At 39.6% G+C, this 23,743-nt stretch overlaps 1 protein-coding gene across 15 annotated transcripts in view; it reads right to left on the minus strand.

The window, feature by feature from the left end:
• Positions 1 to 444: 444 nt before the first annotated feature.
• itpr1b (inositol 1,4,5-trisphosphate receptor, type 1b) overlaps positions 445 to 23,743 on the minus strand; it is a 127,679-nt gene continuing 104,380 nt past the window's right edge. For all 15 annotated transcript variants that reach the window (XM_033627658.2, XM_033627657.2, XM_033627656.2 and 12 more), the window contains 9 exons: positions 19,658 to 19,833; positions 18,998 to 19,162; positions 17,469 to 17,658; positions 17,038 to 17,130; positions 14,176 to 14,324; positions 11,772 to 11,937; positions 10,509 to 10,669; positions 2,972 to 3,133; positions 445 to 1,730 (listed from right to left, as the gene is read on the minus strand). In XM_033627658.2, coding sequence (XP_033483549.2) covers positions 1,644 to 1,730; positions 2,972 to 3,133; positions 10,509 to 10,669; positions 11,772 to 11,937; positions 14,176 to 14,324; positions 17,038 to 17,130; positions 17,469 to 17,658; positions 18,998 to 19,162; positions 19,658 to 19,833 — 1,349 coding nt within the window. In that variant the 3' untranslated portion in view covers positions 445 to 1,643. The remainder of the gene's footprint in view (positions 1,731 to 2,971; positions 3,134 to 10,508; positions 10,670 to 11,771; positions 11,938 to 14,175; positions 14,325 to 17,037; positions 17,131 to 17,468; positions 17,659 to 18,997; positions 19,163 to 19,657; positions 19,834 to 23,743) is intronic.

The following is a 23,743-nucleotide window of genomic DNA, read 5'->3' on the forward strand; positions in this document are numbered from 1 at the left end:
AGCATCTTCAAGAAAGCCCCTGATGAATGAGGATATATGCCATTTACAATTCAACCGATTACACATGTTCAACTCGCACTGCCGACGGAGATAGTTTCACTGAAAGCCAAAAGAATATTTAAGGACATATTCTAGTTTGATTTCTGAAGTGGAAAACACTGGCTGATATTCCTGTATGGAATATAATGTACATTATTAATAGGTGGCATATAGCAGTGACTAAAAGGTCAGTTACAGTGTGTATATTGGACCTGTGTTACCTCAGTTTGATTTGGTTGATAATATATAAGGGTGTATAAATACACTTTGAGATAACCAGATTGTTGAACATTATTAAACAATAACTAATTACTTTACATGGACAATTAATTTAAAAAAAAAATAACCCCATAATATCACACCAGGAATTAACAAACACAACAGAGTAAAGGATAATTACATCAATTTTAATAAATAATTCTACTTTAATATACAAATTGACAGCGCTTAGATTCTGAGTTAATCTTATCATTCATGAGTAACAGTTTTTTCCTTCATCTCATTTTTCTATACAAAAGCAAAGATAAGCAACAAACTTTATGTACACATAGTAGTCCAAAAAAAGAGATCATCCTAACAGTAGCATGAGAACCAGCTAATACATTTCAGTGGAAATCAACATTAGTGACTCTGCACCAGCAGCGAACATGAATCAGACTTTAAACAAAGACAAAAACAGGCACCAATGGAACGTGTTTACTGAGAGACAGGAAATGATGCTAATGATGTTTATTACAGTAAAAGACTCCTGAGCAAATTGTAATAGCATGAGTGTTACTGAATAAATAAACACAATATATCTGACCAACTAGTCAAATATTCTAAATGTCCTTTAAACCCCAAATAAATAAGAAAGCAAATTTATCATAAAATAAGTTAGCACTGAGATATGACACCATTGGATTTACACAGGTGAAAGAAACTATCTGTATATATTGCTCTCACACAATCTCTACTGAGTGCAGTTGACACTCCAGGAGTATGCACATTTTCAAGAAAAAAAAACAGTAAAATTGAGGAGGCCAGCTTATTAAATATTATCTCTATTTGCGCAAGTAAAGAAAACCAACTACTCCCTAATTTATCCAGAGACAATACAAATTGGCCCACGCTTTTAAATAAGACATGACTGATGGAACTTAAATCCACACACCAATGAGGTTGCATATTTAAGTTAATATATTGCACAACATTTAATACTGCTTGTTATGCCAGAAATAGAAATAGAAAACATTTAAATAAAATAAAAAACAAAACAAAAGGGGACTAATTCCTCCTGTCCAGTCAGCTTTAGCATGTTTCAAGTTCAACCAGTAAAGGCCATGTGTTGAGAAATCCAATTTATTTCTACATAGAAAACATTTGGCACCGTTTCCAACTGGACTGAACAGAACGAGGTGGGTGAGTGTTACTGTGTGGAGTAACACGTGCGTTGGGTAGAGCTACACATCGCCTTATGACTACCTATGTTACAGTGTTTCCCTACCGTTATTAATTACACTCAGTGCAGTATACATGATGAGCAATCTCTGAGTGAGGACTGCACACTCCGTCCAGACAAACAGCAGACACTGTGAGCTGCTTCAGGGCCGTGTCACCTGACCTTATGCGGGCTGCTGGGGGTTGACATTCATGTGCTGAGGGTGTCCCAACAGGCCAATCCGCTGCTTCTGCTTCCTCTGTTCTGTCATCTGAAGAGAACAGAAAAGAGATTGTTTTTTTTTTAAAATTCATCCCACCTGTAACTCTGTTAGCACAGACGTCCTCCTCTGCTGAACATGCTGGCAGCCACTCTGATCCACAGTCTTCATCGATTCTTTCTCTCACATCACTTTACAGAAACTGACAAATGCTGCACAAACTCTGCACGCCGCCGAACGCTGATTCTTTTGAAATCCAGCCTCGTCATCCACATTGCTGCGTCCTCTGACGAAAGCAGCTGAATACAAACGACTAATACTGAAACTCAGTCAAAAGAAATTTCAGAGATCAAGCAAGACACATGAGTCATAACACAGGTGCTAACCTTCATACCAGCAGGAACACAAATGGCATTTCTGCTAACAATTGACTTTATTTGCACCTCAACAGTGAAACACAACAATATTAAAAGTGAGAAGACAAAGTGGTCTTGTGATGAGTGTTATAGGAGAAATAATTCTGCGTAGAGGGACGTGTGAGAGAAAATATCCTTAAAGCACATAAAGTGGACAGTCTAACAATTCCTGAGAATTTTAATTTATGTACTCTCATTTTTACGTCTGGAAAATCATACTGTTTGAACTGTTTGTTAATAAATTAAGTTAAAAACAGGCCTGACACATGTAAATTTAGACTGAAATGTGACCGATGCTACTGTGCCCTTAACAGCTTGCTGCAACACAATAATCATTTCCCCCTGTCTGGGTCAAAATGTCTTGGAAACATTCACTTCCTCACAGATAGTTCTCATTTCAAGGGTAAAGACATTTTTACTATTCTGTTTACTAGAAACAGTGGATTACAGCAGTTGTGCAATTTAGGCCTCATTTGCGTTTATATCAGCAGAATGTATTCTTACACAACTTAGGAGCACTTAAGTGTGTATTTAGTACAAAAATAAGTCTTTTAAAGTTACTCTATTTTGAAGGAAATCCCTCTTTTGAATTTGTAGTTATCTAAATATTGAGAAGGGCTTTATTCAGTGAATAAATAAATCAATAAAAACACAACCAAATAAAACTAATCCAATAAAATCAGATTGAGAGCCTCGTGGGCTGCGGTAAGGATTATGACTCACCACTTTTTGGATTCAGTAAGCGCTGCATCTAAAGGGCAAAGAGCGGCAAACAAACAAACCTCGAGCGTCTTTAGAGAAACCTGTCTGTCACTCATGTTTTCCCCACGATCAAAGTGTTTGCGTCTGTCAGCGTTTCACTTGACTTTAACCGACCTGTTCTTTGAGCTCCGTCAGCTGGCCCGACAGGTTGGACACCAGTTTCATAGTGGACTCCAGTTTTTCCTGCAGGTTTCTGATCTCGTTCTGCTCGCCGTCTGCGTCGCTGCTGACCAGCGACATGGCCCTCATCCGGGGGAACCAGTCCAAGTTGTGCTCCTGGTGAACACAAATCTGAATGGTTATGGCCGGTAACATGAACACAATAAAACTGATATATCACATTCTTCATGGTGCTTTCTTCAATCTGATGTAGCCTTTGCAAGTTTCTAATAAGTTATTATTCTTTTTTAATATAATGTAGGATTCTTCACACATTACAACACAAATGGCATCAAGTGTGAGCAACTGTCAAGCCCAGTCTGATCAGTATAACTGTAGGCCCTGTTTGGTCTCTTTGGCTGTGTGCAGTGATTTGAAGTGTACTCTAAAAGCAGAATCAAACTAAACATGAGGGACTTTCCATATTACAATCACATGGGATATGAGGGCATGCTTGAAATCACTCTGAACAGGCAGTGCACTTATCGGTGATATATTTCCGTTGCATCTAGTCTTACCATACTTAGAACAAAACTTACGAAAACCTGTAAACTAAGATGGAGAAAGAAACTTCCTCTTTTGATTATACACGCATCGCCTCACATGCAGCGCTGAGATCAACACACAGCTCTTCATTGCTCCTGTGAGCCTCACACAAGAGCTGTAATAAACTGTTTTACCAAGTGCTGACATTAAGTACATTAGCCACTGGAGCTGGAAGTAAATAACTGAGCTGGTTATGTGTGTAGTAACGTTTTTTTTTTTTTTTTTTTGAAGTGTGGGATGATGGGTTCCATTTTTTTAACCAAGGAAAACACTTGAAATATTGGCTGTAACGGTGATTTCTACTGAGATTAGGCTCCCGTGGCATGAACAACACTTTTGAGTACTGCGGGCACCCTGATGTCAACAGCAACCAAGTAAACATCCAGATTAAATGTTTAGATTTTATCACTTTTTTCATAACTCTGAAGTAACTGTTGCAAAGTCAGAATGGAGGAAGCTCTCAGCTACCAGCGAATTTTGACTGGAGGTTAAGGTGTTAAACTGTGGCATACTTTGGGCAGATGATGATATGAACTGATAAACAGAGAGTTTTACGCTGTGGGTAGGTGTGTGATTACTCAATAAGATATCATTACGGGTTGGAATTTTAATGTATGTATTTTATATGTGATGAAATAATGAAGCAAAAGCAACAAAAAGTCAAATTTTCATAAAATTATACAATTTTTGATACTGTACATGGTCAACACTTTTTTTAGCAACAGCCATTTAATGTATTTACATTCAATAATTAGGTCTGTATAAAGTAGTATTCATCTTTAGTGGCGGGGTCCGCCAGTCCTGCTCTGGATTCAAATTTCCTTTACATGTACGAGGTATTCAAAATAAACGTTGCTTGCATGTATTCAACAGGGTGTCTACAGGTCTAAACAAGTTAAGTGTAAGACTTTTTTGAATGAAATTTAAGACCAAACTTGTGATGGATATACACACACCAAAAGTGAAAATACACTCTACCTTTGATGTCACTTCAAATTGAACAGTGAGGTGAAAATGACACTGATGATACTCTGTGTGCTTATCAGACAGAAAAAAATAAACTCATGAGCAGGCCAGGCAACATGGCCTCATTTTAGTAATGCAGACTCATTTTGTGATCTAAAGGCATAAATAAAGATATAGAGACAGACAATTAAGTTTGTTCCCCTGTTGTATAATGTTTCCTTCCTGTTAAAATGTTTCCCGTAGTGCCGAGAAATTCTCAAGAAATTCCCGCACTGACCTGACGATAAAAACATGTCACGCCAATTTAATCTGAATTTAGGACAATTTAGTACTTTTTGAGGACCCTTGGCCACCCTGTTTCATCGCACAATGGTATCTCCACTGTTAATGTTCACTCTCCCAGTGCTGTATCAGAGCTGTATGAAGTTACTGCTAATGCAAATCCAACATTTCTCACTTCTGCTGCTTTACATTAAAAGCATTCAACTGATGAAACCCAGGGTGGGTGTTATTGTGACGCAGTCACAGGAAATACAATGTATTTGTCAGAGGTGAGCGTGACCATTTATCAAAAAGTTGCTCAAGGACTGTTTGCTGCCTTCAGAATTCTGGGACCTGTACTATTAAACTGCTCTCACTGAAACCACCAGTAACCATGGGTGTCCCCAAACAGCCAGTGCTTAACTCTTAATGATAATAACTTTAAGGAAAAGTAACTGCTTTTCTGGGCTCCTGGTCTTTTCCATTACAATAGTACAGATTAATGTAACTTAGATAAAGTACGTATTATGATAAGGAAAAATACATTTTATGTACAACTTTAATTATTTGTATACAAATGAGAAAAACGGCAGAGACATGAAACCCAGCAGTGACTTCAGAGATTGCTGAGTTCAAACAGGGCTGAGGGCAGCTCAGCTGCATTCTTTCACACTTGTATCTCCTTCGGCACTTGACCACCACATGCCATTGTTATTGTGTGGTGTCTGAACCTGCTTCCAAATGAACCACGGTCATGGGAACACAACGTTCCTCACAACATACCCACACATCCCAGGCCATGTCTCTATCATGTGTCCTCAACCATCCGTTCTAATGCAGCATGAATGAAAAGTGAGGGTGCAGCGAAGCCACTGAGGTCACTGGCTAGAAACAGCGCAGTGCAGAAGAACTGCTATGGAAAAGTCCCGTAGGTTTCAGTGGTTGATTTTGCAGGCCTAGGGGCGAGTGAGGTGGCCGTCAGAACCACAAACCAGCCCTGGGTCAGACGGCAGCCTGAGGGGAATCACACAACACTAAGATGATGAGCAGCACATAGTCATTCTGAGAGGAGGAGAGGACTGCTGCGAGCAAGTTCCACTTCCTGAATGCAAAGAGACAGACGCTGTATTTACCTAGTTCACCTGCCACCCCCCCCCCCCCCCCCCCTCCCCCTCCCCCCCCCAAAATAGACATACACTAACTGTGCTTGAACGCAGCCGAGGCTCTTCTCGATATACTTAATATGTGTTAAATGTGAAATTAAGTAAGAATATATAGTTTCTATTTTTGTGTTTTACTTACTCTAAAAAGGCTGTATGTTAGAGAAGTAATGGTTACAGATCTCAAAAACAAATCTGTCAACAGTATTTCCCAGACTCAGTTCTGCTCATATGCTTTCAAAAAATATGAACTCAACATGACAGAGGTCATTTCCCCATTTAAGATCCTGCCTTGCGGCCAACACCGCACGTGTGTTTGTTTGACGCCAGCAGCCCTGGCCCTCTTTCCATCCACAGTGTTTACAAATGAAAACACTTCCAGTAAACTGAGAAGTGCAGCCACGACTTAAGACTCGACATCACGCTGGTTCAATGGAAATGACGGAAGTACATTTTTCATTATTAAAACCGCATGGCCGTGAGAGAGAAACAGGATGCTGTGTGGTTAAAACAGCAACAGAAAACGTCACAGTCATGCCGCAAGACACCTGACGAGCTGACAGCCCACTCAGTCAACAAATATTTAAATAAATGCCAAAAAAACATCCCACATCCGAACAGACGTAGACAGATATGGTTTCAGCATATTTTGCTATACTCTGATGTTTTGAATGTTTGTGGCTGCAGGGTTGTAAGTCGGCTCACAGAGCTGGGGCATCCTGCAGTGAGAATGAGGGCAACGAGTGTGAGCCAAGCATCATCTTTTTACACCTTAGATGTGACACTTCACTGAGAGCCCTCCACCATTGACGTCAGTCCCAGTCATTGTCAGAGTGATCTGACTTCTACACCCCCTTCTGTCCTGTTGCTTCTTCCACATTACTGCAGCATCAAACAAAATCGAAACATGGTGGGCAAGATACAGTGCAGATGGAAGGAACAGGGCTTATAAACTGTGTTTTATAAATAGTGTGGGACAAATCTGTAATAAACTGAATGAGATACAGCAGTAAGATCTAACAACCAAAAAAATATATAGGGGCATGTCAATAATTTAACTGAACACAATTTTGTCCAACAACAGTAATTAATTGACCCAAAATTATTTTTGCAGTGTTCTGCTGTTTGTTTGATTTCTACATTTATCATGCTGTGTGAACATTTGCATGGTTTTATGATATAATCGCTACTTAACACCACAAACAGTGTGGGTCAAATAACAGTTTCCGACACATAAATTATAAACAACTAACAGGTTATATGACAGTCAGACAAATGCTCATTCATTTACAACCAAATCTGTCACGGACAACACTCTTAGCCTGTAACGACGTCACCCCCAAACATTTTGGGGGTGACGTCGTTTTAACAGCGTAACTAAAAATATTCACCGAATTTAGTGATGTTTGGACAAACGGGTCATTGACTTCTGGCCATGTTTTGCGGCAGGCCAATGCACTTTTGGTGCCCCCTATTGAGCAGTTCAAAAATAACTTCACACACTTCGTTCAACATTGTTTTGAAACATGTCCTGCAAATTTTCAAACAATTTCTGATTCATAGTCTGATTTGTGTTGTGTACACCCATTTTGTTTTTCATTTGTAGTGCCCCCTAGTGGGCAATTTGGCCCAACAATTGTGGAGTGCCCCATCTGAAGTTCACCATTCAACTTCTTGAAAACTAAATAAGATATCAAGAAGCTTCTGATAACTTTTGTTGAACTTGGTCTGAGAACAATCCACAAAAAAAATTGTAAAAATTGGACCCATGGTTTAGGAGGCGATGTCAAAAATGTGTGTGGGTTTGTTTGTTTTTTTTTTAATTCAAAATGGAAAATCTAATAAGGCGGACTTTAACGGTTCTTGATGCATTTTTGCAGAGCACACTGAGCTTGACTTGTGTTTCCTAATTCAAGTTAATTGGACATACGGTGTGAGGGGCCTTTTTTAAAACTGCACTCTTGGGTCTTCATTAAAGTTTCAGCCCACCTGACTTAAACCACTAACTATATAAGTTCAACAACAAAAACTATACATCCTCTACAACCACAGTACATGGCCTACAACAAGCGGCAACTTCTGGGGCTAATAATGAAGCCAATGTGGAAGTGCCAAAAACTGCAGTTCACCTAACAGCCACTTGAGGCTGGCTCCAAAACAGAGTCAGTCCCCATAGACCCCCATGTTAAAATGCTTAACTTTACAGCAGAAATACATATGTTTACAGCTTGGGTCAAAAATAAAATGGTTTGGTCTCTTCAGCTAATTTCAACATTCATGACAACTATATTTATAGCTCACCCTTTTACATTTTATGAAGGCTTAAAGTTACAGATATTTAAGGGTGGGCCGCTTTGGGTGATGGGCTGCCTGTGAGGTGTCACAGCACTTTGTGAGTCAGATCTACCTCTCACACCTCTACAACTCTACCATCCTGTCCAAATATGGTCACCTTTGGCTCCAAAAAAACCCCAACAAGATGGCGAGGGCCCAAATGCCCAACTCGAGACTTTAAAACAGCAGTCCACAAACCAATGGGTGACATCTATTATCTCTACAGTCTATGGCCTACTAGCACATACCTTATGGATGAAATTAGTCACAAATGCTACTGCTTAATAAATAAGCAATATGTGCTAGAAATGTGTTGGATGGACAACATGATTGGCATATTTGCATTTTCATTACGAAGGCAAAGCACATAAACACACAATAAGTGATTGTGATTTTCTTTCCTGTTCCAGTACAACCACTTTACATTTCCATGGTACCAAAAAAAACACACTGTTAACATTTTTGCTAAGCCTGTAAACCTCATAAATCTTAAATTCAGTTACAAAATCTGTATATAAAAAAACTAACTCCTGAATGTCATCCCTCTCTCTCCTTCTCTCTCTCCCTACATATCCTGTCTGAGTTTCTGCTGTCACTATCAATTAAAACAAACAAACAAAAACAAAATAAAAGTCTTTGCAGACAACTCAGACAACAAGAGGCCCTGCATCTACCACTTGCATGTGAAGCTGAGAGTTAATGTTAAGGATGACTGGGTCAGCTGATGGGTCATCGGGGTCTTTCACACTCAGCCTGCCCCTTAAACCTGCTGGTCAGAATGTGACCTCAACAAACTCAATTTGGCACAGTGGGTTGGAAGGTTAACGGGAGAGGATGGGGGTTAATCCCAAATCAGGTGGTTCCTCACAAGACTGAGTGTAGCAGATCAAGGAAAAAGCCAGGGGAGTGTGCTAACATGGTATCTATTGAGAAACTGTGTCAGAAACTGACAGCAGCACAAGTGCGTCAGTAAAGCAACCACTTCAGAAGAAGGGGCTTTCCTGTGGCAGTTAAAAAAACTTTCTAATCGCTCACAGGCTATGAGTATGATGCAACAATCAAAACAATCAATCGATTTTCTGTCTGGTTTTCATTTTTGAAAAAGATTTCCAAAGAGTGTGTCTGGTTAAATCACTTGAGACATTAAAGGTTGGATTGGGCGCATGCATCTGTGTCTGTTGCTCTCGTTTCGTATTCATAATGCCGAATATAAAAAAATATTAGTTAAGGTTTCAACAACTTTTGATATAAGATAAATATCATTTGCTAGAACTTGCACCAGATCTTGATTTCATTTTGATTTTTTTTATCAGTGTCAACTGTTTCGTCTGCCCCTGTTGACTTCAACAGAAAAAAAAAAACACCTTCAAATAAAATTTCTCCAAGTAAAATACACATGCCATTATTTATGTATTTATTTATACTGCAATATTCTAATACTTTAAAAATATTCTGAACATTATTTGGACATTGAGTATTTTGAACTATTTTCTATTGTAATTTTTTTTAAAGGAGAAATTCTCACACTGCTGCTTTACAAAAACCATGAGGCTACGTCCTGCTCTGCCCATCATGAGGTTATATGCAGAGTGAGACCTGTGTGTGTTTAATGATTAAAGCGAGGCATGGCTGCTTCGGGGGATTAACACATTTTATGCCTTTGGCAGACTCTGTCTGAATGTTAATTCTCCATTCACAAAGCTGACAGATGTGATAATACTTTGGAAGGATTCAAGGTCACGGAGGCAAGGATTACATAACGCAGTCCTGGGAGTCTGGGACAGATGAGGTAAAAAAAAAAAAGAAAAAAAAAGAAAAGAAAATACTGCTCTTCATCACTGATGCAGAGAAACAAAAAGGCTGCAGTAATCAACTATCCAAAACAGAGCCTGATCGCTGAAGTCACAGCGCCTACACTGTACTTTAGGAGTGAAGGTTAACCTCAGTAAAGACCACAACGGTAGCTGAAATGGTGTTGAACAGTGCTTCTGAGTATGCAGTCTCTGAAGCACATGAATTGTTAAGTGCAGTAACAAAAAAATGGGACTGAGCTTTTTTTAAATGGGGGAGCTTGAAGAATTGAAGCATTTTGCACTGCAGGTATATCTTTTTTGTTCTGAACATGACCTTGTGATCAACTTTTTAATCGTAAACATGGTACCATAGATAAGGAGTACGTAGGGCTGTTGAAAAGTTAAAAAGCAAAGTGCATGTGACATCCTTACCCTGATCATTTCAGCCACATAGCTCTCGGGCCCAGTGTACTCTGTGGAATCCTTGACCTTCACCAGGACGATGAAGAACAAGTAGTGCCACATGTTGTGCTCGACTTTGATGTGTTCTTCGAAGGTAACCGTCTTATTGTCAAATTTGTCTCTCTCCAAACCTAAAAATGAGAGGATACAACCCCAAATGCACGCACGCACGCACGCACGCACGCACGCACGCACGCACGCACGCACGCACGCACGCACGCACGCACACACACACACACACACACACACACACACACAAAATAAACACAATGCTCTCATTTCTTTGGAAGAGTGAAGAAATACACTTTGTGTGGAAACATGACATCATCATTCCTGTGACCTAAAAGAGGATGACTGAGAAAACAAGAGGAAATGGGGTCATGAGGGAATGGACAAACAAAACAGGTCAGGGAGATTTGCTAAAAATGTTTCATGTATTGTTTTTTCACACCAAATCTCTGTAGTCTATTTGCATTCTTACAGTGCTGTTGCAAAAGAGGAATAACCCTTAATTGTGTTGCTCAACTCAAAGTAGTCAGAATGACCAGAACTGACCAATGATTGTTCAGATAAAATGCCAATAAGTGACTGTTTAATGACGGATGAGGCCAGTGTCTGAGTGACTGTACAGTCTAACATGGTCAAGACCCAAATGGCAACAGGAAGAAACACTCCTCCTCCACAGCAGCACCTGCCATGACTAACCATTCATTCTGGGAAGAGGAGGCGTTTCGTTGTTTATACTACCCAGAAAAACAGCCCCCATTTTGCACAGAGGCCTGATGCGAAGCTGCAACACAGCAGTCTCATGCTCATATAGTACGAGAGCAGGCTTGGAGCAGACCACTCGTTTGATATTTCTTGATTTCGTTGTCATCTGCAAACCTCTGTGTTCACACCTGCTAACTATACAGCACAACTAATGCTCCACAGCAGTGTGTCAAGTATCAACTGCAGCTTCAACTCGAATGGAACTGCAGGGCATTTCCGCCTTATTAGATTCTAAGAAGGGAGTACGACTACTGTGCAGTGATGATGGGAAAAAGATGTGTCAAAGGTCTTGAGTCACATTCTCCTAATGTTGACAAACTTGCTGAGCAGGCAGAACGCCTCTAATGGTTAAAAAGAAGTGACTGAGACAGTAATGAAACAGTCTTATAAAAAGTGTTTTGAACTGATTTTACAATATTACAACGCAGAACATCAAAGATGTATCTCTATTTATTTCCTCACCACAAATAAAACATGTTGTCTTCAGGATTTCCTCTTTTTTCTGCTTCTCACTCCTCAGGTCGGCAAATGTATCAATGATGACACCAAAGATGAGGTTGAGGACAATAATAATGACCATGAAGAAGAAGAGCAGGTCATAGATCACCCTGGCTGCGAAGAGGGGCTCCTGTTGGAGCCAAACAGGAGAAAAGGTGTAAGTGTGTCACGCTGGGAATGTCACTGTCACAGCATGAATATGTGCCCAGTTTAGAAATTCAAAAATAGGGTTCCTATTTTGCATTTTCCAACAGTCAAAACCCTTATACCATACACTACAACACCCACTCAAAGACTATGAGCAAAATGGATTTAACTCATTTGCAGATACACCAACAAGATTTGTTTAAATGATTTAGATGTTGATGTCATTTAAGATGAGCAGAGAAATATTCACTAAATAAATATAGTCATATTCATGATATTTATGTAAGGGATAATGTAGAGCAAGTGGGTCATTATTGCAAGATGAAATCTGACAGGGTGATGTGTGACCCTGAAGCAAAACAGAGCGGTCTTGAATCATCCTGAAGGGGCTCATTTCAAAACAGTGGCCTGCTCCCTGCACATTATCCAACTCATTACATGGCAACTTACAAAGAAATCAAGAATTTCATACAAAAGATTGATTGATTGTGAAATAAAACTGAATTTAAATGGTGCTGAAATTTAAAGAGTATATGAAACTAATTTTTGGGGGGTGATTATAGATCATAAACTATGTTGGAGGCCACACATAGAACATATTAAACTGAAATGATCTGAATCTATTGCTGTTCTTTATAAAACAAGGGAGTTGTTTATATGTCCTAATGTGTTGAAATTTGGGGAAATGCATATAAAACAAATATAGACCCTATGATTAATCTAACGAAATGAGCTCTCAGAATAATACATAAAGCTGGTTATCGTGAATCTACTAATGAGCTGTTTATAGCATCCTACAACTTGAAACTTTTAGACACCGTGTATTTAAAAACTTTGGTAATAATTTTGACGAGTTGTGAACAAAAGCCATCCTATCTACATTCAAAAATGTTAGGGTTTTTTTTTTTTTTTAAACTTAAATGTAAAATGCTTGTGGATTATATTGTAAAATGAACAAAATGTAAAATAACTGAGGATTATAATTTAGAGTATAATGCGTTTATCTATCTACTTTCTTAAATATTGTTGATATTCTGAGTCATTCATTGGTTGGTATAGGATAGTCAAAAATAAGCCTGGGGCTTCAGCCTATTCCTTTTTCTGTTATTGACTGAGACAGTTTCTGCAAAATAATCTTTGTTTCTCCAGATGCATGTAACAGAATTTAATAAAAAGTTATTTATTCATTCATTAAAAAAATTATTTATTTGCTTATGCTTAGCGTCTATAATCGGAATTGCGTCCAAAGCAACAATCTATTGTTTATAGCAACAGTCTGCTCTTCAGAAATATGAGGACCTTAGAAGGCTGTCAGAATAGAGCAATCAACAAAACCATGTAATAATTATTAGTAATATGAATATCAAGAATTTAGCTTACAGCCCCATCCTTCAGGCATATTGACACTGATCTGTTGAGTATTTTTTTAAAGTGAGAACAGAATCTTATAAAACATGGTAAATCTAACATCTGAGCTGTGAGCTGTCAAGTTTAATTGCTAAAATATATCAGGTGTCAAGTTTTATTTAAAACTGGAGGGGGGAAAGCTATGTTTATGGAAGCACTGAGTCTATTTATATCAAATTTCACTGCTGTCACTGGGATAACAGATTGGAGTGACTCATGATGCCCTCTTTTTTTTACAGGGTACTCTGTACAGGAGTGATCCTTGGGTGTGAAACACAACCTGGCACAACTGAAATCGCAACAGAGAATTCATATGAGCGTTAAGCTAACTGAGGTTTACATAAGCATGTACTGTATGAGTCATGCCCTCATTCTATGGGTCAAGCTGCAGATTTAACACATGTTGTGGTGGTGGTAGTGTACAAGCTTGTCTTCATCCTGGATAAGTACCATTAATGCTTTTTCTGGCATATTTGAAGTTATCAAAGTCCCCTACACAACCTGTCTGACCTACCAGCAGATCTAGTCTTTTTGAAGTTAGAGTTAATAAAATAAAATCATGTCCTCATCAAAACGTTTACTTTTTAACATCTTATATCGATTTACTTCATCCTATTTAATTAAACCCAAATGTAATCTGTGTGTGTGTGGTAAGATGTCCAAGTGAACTATCATACAATAGCTTGTAGACAATAATTGTAAGACCTAAAGGGGAAAAAAGTATCATTTTGGAAGTTTAATACTTTTTTAAATCTCTTCATCCAAACTCGACTTGGGTGTGATTTCTTCATTGTTATGTTCCTGTGCTTAGTACCTCTTTGGATGGCTTCCTAAGGACGTCCCCAACACCTCCTCCACTCCTCAGGCCGTGACTCAATACTGTGACAATGCACATGAGCAGGGAGTCACATGTTCTCTCCTTGTCCTCGATCACCACTGCTGACGGCTGGATGGCAATGGAAGCTATGGAGACACACAAATACTGTCAGATAGTGATTTCTTGTACAGGCGAAAGACAAAGGTGTTGTCTGTGCTATCAGCTGCATTGCTGCTACCAGTCAATGATGCCTTTAAACCTAAATCCATAAAGAGGACAGGCCACTCAGATTACAGCTACAGTAAAAATAGAAGACTTTAGATCCATTATATAACAAACACTGAATGTGACTTTTCTGTCCCGGAGTTAAAAATATACAGAAAAGCTTGGGGACATTTTTATTTTGTAGCCAGCGAGGTAATGAAAACAATCATAACCAACAACATGGGGCAGAAGATGAATTTAGCATAGTTAGCAATGGACTTTAATTTTATTTTATGGATACCCTTTTGATTCTTTTGATCAGTGAACCCTTACGGACTAAAGTAATATAAATAATAGAGGATTATGGTTGGGTCGACAGCGTCACAGCACTAAATCCAACTCATACTGCATTGATTATTAGGCAATATGACAACCCGATTATAATATAATGTTTATGAATGCCTAATGGAGCCATTAGTGTCTGACAGGCTTTGTGCAATTTACTGCACCATAAACAGTGCTTGCTGTTTGTTTACAACAAAGTTCATGTGTTTTTTGGGGTGACGAGAGGAGACATGGCAGAGTTAGTCTCTCAAGAAAACTATAACTGTGCCAATATGACAACGGTTTGAATGTGAAGCTGATGAAAGATGTCCGAACTGGCTGCAGGCAACGTTTTGAGCTGAGCTTTTGTCGGACACTGTATTTCTATTCATTCCTGTTGCTTGCTTTGAAAAGCGCCGCAATGGACAAGGAATGGTTCGTGATTCATTTGAAGTTGAAATGAGGAACTATTTAAACAATACCTCTTTATTTCACTACAAAAACCTAAATTAAGTGGCAGCTGCTTGGAGGCGGATCACCAGGGAGCTGAAAGTTTCTAGTATATGACAAATGCTAATAACAAGCTAGGCTACTTACTGTTGGCCATAATGTATGTCTTTTCCAGTAAATATCATTATTTTACACTCAGAAAGGCTGATAATTCAAGCAGGACACACACACAGAATCCGGTCCGGTGTTTGGCTTAATATCAAGCCAGTTTGAAAATTTTCACACTGGCCCAACCATGTTGAGGACTGGACACATACTCAGACTTTATGACAGCTTCAGAGGTAGGGATTTACAATGCCGGTAAATGTGAATAAACGGTAACACTTTACTTGAAGGTATCAACATAAGATTGACATGACACTGTCATAACTATGACATGACACGGTCATGAACCTGTCATGAACATTATGTACATGTTATAAACGTTTATGACTGCTGTCATTAAGTGTCATTTGGTTTTTGTAATGACAAGTTGACACTGTTTGGGTTGTCTTGATTATGACAACTTGCCATTAATCAAAGTGACATTAACCAGAAGATGTCTTTGTCATAGCAAGTTGACATTAAATTTGTTTGGGATGTCCTTATAATGACAACCTGACATTAACTAGGGTGACATTACCAGAAGATGTCTTTGTCATAATAACTTGACATTAATCAAAGTGACATTACCAGAAGTTGTCTAAAACCCACCTGGTTTCAAGAGACTATGTTTATTGACTATGTTTATTTGAAATCAGATGAAAAACCACAGTCCTGGACCCTGCCTTTTTTTTTTACTATACTATTAACATTAAGCCTCTCAATCATAATTTCAGGAAGACATAGAGGAAGGGAGGGAGAGTGGCACTGAGTAGGACAAGGGTGTGGTTAACAAGTCTTCGCTGCTAGCTTGTCAGCATGTCTTTCCAAGCTGTATTTATTGTCTGAATCTGGCGATAAGAGATTCATAATCTGAAAGCTGAGACTTTCTTTATTAAAAATCAAACAAAGCCCCAAAATGACCAAAAATCAAGATGTTGACACAAATCCACATTTATCTTGAAATGAGCCATTGCTATATCTGACTGATTTTGTTAAAGCATTAATTAATACATGGCATTTGAACCTTCATTTCATACTCTGTTACATATTTAATCATCAGCCAAATTCAGGGGGGTTGGTGAGGACATAACATGTCTGGGAATTTTCTCAACTATCCATACAAAAACAAGTCACAGGACCACTATAATTAGATAGCCTGGTGGTGATGGATAGAGAAGCCTAAATGAGGTCACACCAGTGAGAGGATTCGACATGGTTGGCTGATCGATTTTAAGGTGGTGCATGTGTTCGTCTCTGACTGGGGGCTTTTCCCATCAAGGTCAGTAGGTCTGCATGAACTCGTTGCTTGCGACATCACTGAGTGGACTCATTGACCTGCTTGTACCCGATGGTAATTAATCCGTGACCTTTCAACCCTGGGCCCCTGCAAGAGGTCTTAGGCTCTGTCTCCTGAGATGAACAATGACTCTAAAGACCTGGTTTTTCACCCAACTCCCTGAAAGACCCCAGTTGGTCCACTGGGTTTAATCCCATGACCAGCCCGCCACTCAGACTTGCAGCTCAGTGGGACGAATCTCCTCTGGCTGAGTCGTCTGCGAGGACATAAAGACATTCACATACTCACACATACATACAAGCTTACACTTACACACTTGGGAATCTCGAGAAACGTATGCACAAACACGTGGATTCAAACTTAAAAGACCCCTTTGACCCTAAAGCCCAGTCACGCAACCAACACACACGCAAAGTTTCCTTTCACTTTTGTCAACCTACCATCCATCACAGCCTCTGTTGAACAGTTCTCCCCATTTTCCTTCTGGCACACTCCACCAGAGAAGAACTCTCCAACCATACTGGCTCCATGCTCTGTTCCATTGGGAAAGCAAGACATTATGCAACTGCACAATTTTAAGATTTGTCCAATTAAGTTTTTTCAGAGTAAATATTTATGACGTACATATGGACACATTGTGGGCGGTGTATGGTCATGAAAGTAAATGCATGAATATTAAACTGGACACTTTTTGTATTCCATAGCTTCACTTTGACAGCATATATTTTCACAAACAACCACTGTGTGTGTTTGTGCTGCAGAAAAACATTTCATGTTTCAGTCTCTTGACTGTCTGGGTCAGGAGGGGCAAGTTATTTATGTTCTTCCCAGTAGAGGAGCGAAAAAAACAACAACCTGTACTTCAACGTACCTAGTGTTTTGTTGGGTATCCTGTCGACAGCCAAAATGAAATCGTCTTTGAAGAAGATGTAGCCCACAATGGAGAAGAGGTAGACGAGGATAAGAGCCAGCACGGCTGTCAGAACAATGGAACGGCCGTTGCGGGTCACACTCTTTATTACGTTCAGCAAGGTCTCCTCTCGGTAAACCAGATCAAAGAGCTGGGAAGAGGGCAAATAGAGAGATGTGTCTACTTTAAGTGTATGTGTAATATGTGCAAAAAAGAGAGAACTCTGTGTATAAATGTGAGCATGTGGGCCAATAAAGGCCATAGTGGACAAAGGACACTGCCTTTGTTAAATGTCACTGCCAACAACAAATGGAATCTAAATCCCATTTTTATCCCATGTTTCTCTATGTTACAAAGCAAATTCAAAATGAAACTTGTACACCATACACCAAGTTGGACATTGTTGTTAGCATGCCACTACCTAGGATAAGGTAGGGCTGGACGATATGGCCTCTAAATAGTGTTGCAATATTTTTAGGCTGTATCACAACACACAATATATATCTTGATATTTTGAAAGCTCCTCTTGACTACTGTAGACTACTAGAATACCAATCTACTAAATAAACCACTGTTATAATGAAGTTAAATAAAGTACTGTTATGATAAAGTTCAATTAAGTGCTGTTATAATGACATAAATCAAAGTGGAACCACCGGGACTTTTATTCTGAAGCACAAAGCTCAATTCAGGCCAGAAGGATGTTTTTACTGTAAAACTGAAGCTTCCAGTCAACAGTTAGCAGGGTTTAACCACTGCAGTGGCATAGTAAAACATGATATGAGGATTTATTCACTGTGAGATGGATATAAACTAACAACTCCCTAGTTCATATATTAACAGGGCTTGGGGAGGGGTGCCTTCTGCGCTAGGGGGGTCTGGGGGCATGCAACCCCCCCCCAGAAGAAAATTTAGAACATTTGACGTCTAAGTGAATTAATCTGGTGCACTTTGAGAGTATCAATCAAGTATCACATCAAGAAGCTACAATAACAATTGTGGTCAATTTGGTCATCAGCTACAACAAAATGCTTGGGGCCGGGCAATTTAAGGCAATTCTGAGCAACAAGAGGCAGAATAGGAAGACAGCAAGAACGACTGCATTAAAATGTACATTTTACATCAGTTGAGGCTTGAACTCACAACCTTTGACATCAAGGAGCATCTTCTATCTGACTGAGCTAATTAGCAAGTGACAACTCATCTGTAGCTTCATAAATTATCTCTCACTTATTTCTACTACCCATGCTCCATGGTCACAAAATGTGACTAAATGGTTGCAGTCTGGAGCCCTGCAGATACAAAAACACCTGCCTCGCCTGCTCCCACACTATCGTCCAGGAGAGAGAGGTATGGATGGCCATGGGAGTGCAAGTGATGCATCTTGGTTCTACATCAATATATCCCCACCCCTGGGATAAGGTGTTCTATGTCTGTGTGTGTACCTGTGTATATATGGTTAAGGTCATATGTTGTGTGTGCTCACGTACTAGCAGGCTGTAAAAGAAGACATGAACGAAGACCCCCAGGCTGCAGATAATCAGGTAGAGCAGGTGGTACAGGAACTCCACATCCATGATCATGGCTATGTAGCCACGCGTGAAGGTTCCACGGTTTCCAACGAAGCTCGTCAGGAAGATCACCTTATTACATAACTGGAGAATAATGGACACCACAGAGACAACAAGGAGAGACAGCAGGGATGTCATATAAGTGCACGAGTACTCAAACTAAGAAGGGAAGGTTTACACAGCAGTATTAGTACCTTTGGGTAGGATTTGTGTTATTGTTGGGATTACTAAAAATAAAGTGGATGTGGTTAGTGTAGAACCTCCCAGGCTCTTGCATCAACAGCCATGAGTGACATTTCTATTAGCAGCTGCAATGCAGCCTCAACTGTTAAACCAGTCTGTCTCCATGTTCAATTGAATGTGACACCTGGTTGAATGCTTGATGCCGTGCAACACTACTGGCAGTCTCTGTGTTCCTACAACTCCTGTATCAGTACGTTTAATGTTTAGTTAATGTTGGCATGTGACTGTACCATTTGCCAAGGCCAATTCTGGTCAACAATCCTCTGGGCAATAAAGCATACCTAAACGTGATACTGCATGTGATTTCTGCACAAATGCCCACTGACACACACTTACATTGAAACCCCCCAGCAAGAGCAATGTGGGCTCCAGGCCAACAGAGAAGATCAGGCGCAGGATGGTGGAAGCAATGAGTGCCCGGATACCGTGAGGCTGAGGCAAGACGATGACAATAGCCAGAGAAACCAGCATGGCCATCCACAGCAGGGCAGAAAGATGGGGCTCCAGGGTACCTGAGGATGATGAGAGGCTAATGAAGCTACTCAGGGTAAGACAAGCCACTCCTCTGCAACTGTACAACACACTTAAAAATGGCTGAGAGCATTTGAGAAAAGAATCTTACAAAAAACTACTAAAGGTGCTTTTGATCAGACAATGTAGCAACAAATCTCGACAGCCTCATTCCAATAGACTGAATCATCATGACACCATGCTAACAACATTACCTTCCAGGTAATGAAACTGAAACTCATGTTTTAGGTCAACCTTTTTATATGTAGCTAAAAACCAACCAGCTGAGACAGCGTTTTGTCAGCGCCGTTTCATTTTATGGACTTGACGCAGGTGTGTTCTACACAGAATTTACTGTAAACAAACACTGTGATTTTGTCTATCTCCTCTGCACACTTAGAGAGATTTGTGACATCAACATATATGCACAGTTTTTCAGTTGCAGTAAAGGTATGCTGGCAGGCACGCTCGTTTCAGAAAGGCCTTCTTTCATATTGACTTCACATATTTTATTTCCATGACGAGAATGTTTTTTAGAGAAAGGTCAAGATCTACTTTTATTTCTCATGCTTCTCTCTACCTTTAAGGTCACTGCAACTACAAAAACACAACTCTGAACAACATATTTGTGTCATTACATGCCCTCATGAAGAAGAATCAAAATGTGCAACTGCAGCTGACGTGTCTACCATTTGTGAACAGCGTTTTATTGATGGGCTTTACGTGTTACTGGGACAAAGATATCCCAGTATTTTCATTCATAACCACAATAGTTTGGGGATTTATATTATGAGCAGTGCTCTTTGCTTATAATTACAGTTACAGGTTCCACATCCATTATTGCAGATTGGCAAAGCATTATCACAAGCTCACCAGACACAGCTCGGTCTGAATCTTATTCCTCTGTTCACATACAAATGCATTTATCAAGTTGAAAAGGTCAGTCAGGTTCTCTTTTTCACTGAGGCACCTAGAACACCATGCTGAACATCTCCCTCCATCCGCTCCCTGCTGAGGCCTCCTCCTTCTCGTCTCTCTGTGTACCGATCACATGACAGGTACTTGTTACATAACCCCCGGTTGGCTAAAAATACACTTGGCTCCAGCTAAATTCATTGGGGATGGTCCTGGGCACTGCATCGCAACATGCCGCCTGGGTGCTTGGACTTGGCAGCCAACCCAGACACAGCAGCTTGGACATCACACACCTACAGTCTAAGACCATTCATCTCTCTTACTTGCTTTCTGTGCAGCTAGAAGATGATAAAGAGACTGACCTTTACAGTAAACTCCTTACACTTTGGTCCAATCCCTTGTCTTATTTTCACCCCTATCCCTTGATTCTAAGTGTCCCTATTCCCCTCTGACACAGAGTTACAAGAAGCAGTAGTTGAAAGCTTCACTTATGAAATGGGACAACCCATCAAGACCCTGACAGGTCATGGTTAGTCATCAATAGCGTTTAAATAAGCAGACATGACTATGGCAATAACGGTATTATCATGACATTTACCATTTATCTGAACGAAAAAGAAAATAATGAATGCTAGTGATTCGTTCACGGCTTAAGTTTTCCGCTATCAATCTTTCAAACATCTTTAGATAAAAAAGAATATTGCTTCATTACCAGCCACTAACAGTGCTCTGTAGGCTAACGTTAGCAGCTGTGTTCAACCCTTCCAGTTTGCATTGATATTAGAGGAGTGATAATGGGCTTTACATACATTTCGGGTGTCATAGTATGCCATCAAAGGTGCAGAATGTGACATGGAAATATATCAAAATGTTGGAGTGTCATGCACATATCATAACAATAAAACGTTAGCTAGCTAGTTAGTTAGCTACTGAGGCATCAGCACACAACTAGTGATTGTTTTGTAATGCTTGTGATAAAGAAAAGTACATTATACAATGAAACAACATGAAACTAAGATAATACAGTGACTATTGTAATTTTTACATCTGAACAAAAGAAGATTGCAGGTTTCTTTTGTTGCTTGTGCAGCCATCTTACTGATGATTTCTCACCTCTTTAATGTGTATATTTATTCAACATACAATTCACACAACGATACATGAATGTACTAGTTTATGCAGTGTAATGTAGCACAGTGCAATTATTTGTATATTTTTACACACTTACAAATATAAATATGTTATTCTTGATATCTTAAGTAAGTAGTGTTAACATTATAGTATAATGCACATATCTATTTTATTTTATTACTTTATATTTTCATACTTATTTTTCACACTCTTATTCTGAATTACTATAATTCTCTATTCTTCACATTGGAGCGAATGTAATGTATCACAATTTCCCCTTGGGCATCGATAAAGTATTTCTGATTAAGATTCATTACACTCAGTTTAGAGTGTGCCTTCGAAAAACCTCTGAAGGACCATGTAGCTCGAACACTTTGGCTCCCCCCTCTATCTCAACAAGGATTGGGATATCCTGCCCCCAGGCATGAATGCACAAAACAGAGGGGTAAGAGCTTACTGGCAGGGGCAAGGGGTGTGTGGTATTGAGCCCACACCAAAGTAAATTCTTCAAACAGCCTGATGTTTACCACATGATGAAAACTGCGATTTTACTTTACATATATGAGTTTGTCTTATTGGTGGCAAGTGTCTGAGCTATAGCCACTGTGTCAACATGCACGGTCACACTCGAGCAGCGTCTGTGACAGGGTGGAGGATCTGGCACTCTGACTGCTACTTGTCAAACAAGCACCTGACTTGAACCACAACATTATCCTCTGCACTTCAGCATATCTGGCCACTACTAGGAAAATGTCCCAACCACAGTTTCTCTTCAAACCAACCACATAGAGAAAACATCCTCTGACAGACATCTGAGTGAGGTGTGCAGCTGATACAATAATGTTCAAGAGGATTTTGGTGTTTAAGTTCTTCATACAATCTGCAAATTAAGCATACCTTTAATGCAATACAAGTGTCTCAGTGTCAAACTTGTCCAAATGAAGTTCGCTGGAGTAGTTTGGTTCATTTAAGGTTTACAAGCTTGGCTTGAATATTAACAGGCCACTTCTGAGCTAATATGAATCCAGAACACAGTATGAGTATGTGTGTATGCATCTGTGTAAATATCAAATATTAACTTAACTATCAACTTCACTGGCTTTTTCTTCTTTTCACATAATAAACACTCTCAGTTTGTAGCAGACATTGGTATGTCCTGGAGTGAACTGTTGAGCTCCCAGAAGACCTTTGACACTGAAAACCACATGAAGTTTCTGGAGCTAAGCTAACAACCTCTTTTTTTGTCTCTTCTATACCGCTGTGAGGAAGTTCAAACAAAAGCGACCTCGCCGTTTGACCCCAGACAGAACAATTGAAAGTTTATGTGAATCACAATGTGTGTCTTCTCTCTGCTACTCTGCACTGAAACAATGCAGGCCTTAATGGCTGCGGCTTTTCACATCCCCACAAATACTGCCCTCAAGGAGAACTGAGAAAAAAAGGAAAGGAATAAGAGACGGCAAAACAAACAGAAAACTGAAACTGCATGAAAAACATGCTCTAGTCTGTCAGTCATTCCTTTGGTTTGTGAAAAACCTCCTGCCATGCAGGAACTGGTATCACTTAGATAGATGCTTTTAAATGAAAACTTTATCTCTTGAGTAATCTGTCACACCTTGTGACCCAACACCAGACTAGACTTTCCCAACCTAAATCTGGACATTTAGGCCACATGACAGAGTCTGACTGATCAGGGGTTAATATGGTTGGGGCAACAGGGTCAAATATGTAGATCCCACAAAAGGAACTGAATTACTGGTTGTTGTTTTGTCATTTCTGGTATAATATCTTATTTTAAACAAAGAATTTTGTTAATTTTCTACTATCCACACTTAAGGCCTTTGCGCACCAAGTATGTTTTTTTAT

This window comes from Epinephelus lanceolatus, chromosome 1, assembly GCF_041903045.1.
Source record: "Epinephelus lanceolatus isolate andai-2023 chromosome 1, ASM4190304v1, whole genome shotgun sequence".
Classification (NCBI taxonomy): Eukaryota; Metazoa; Chordata; class Actinopteri; order Perciformes; family Serranidae; genus Epinephelus; species Epinephelus lanceolatus.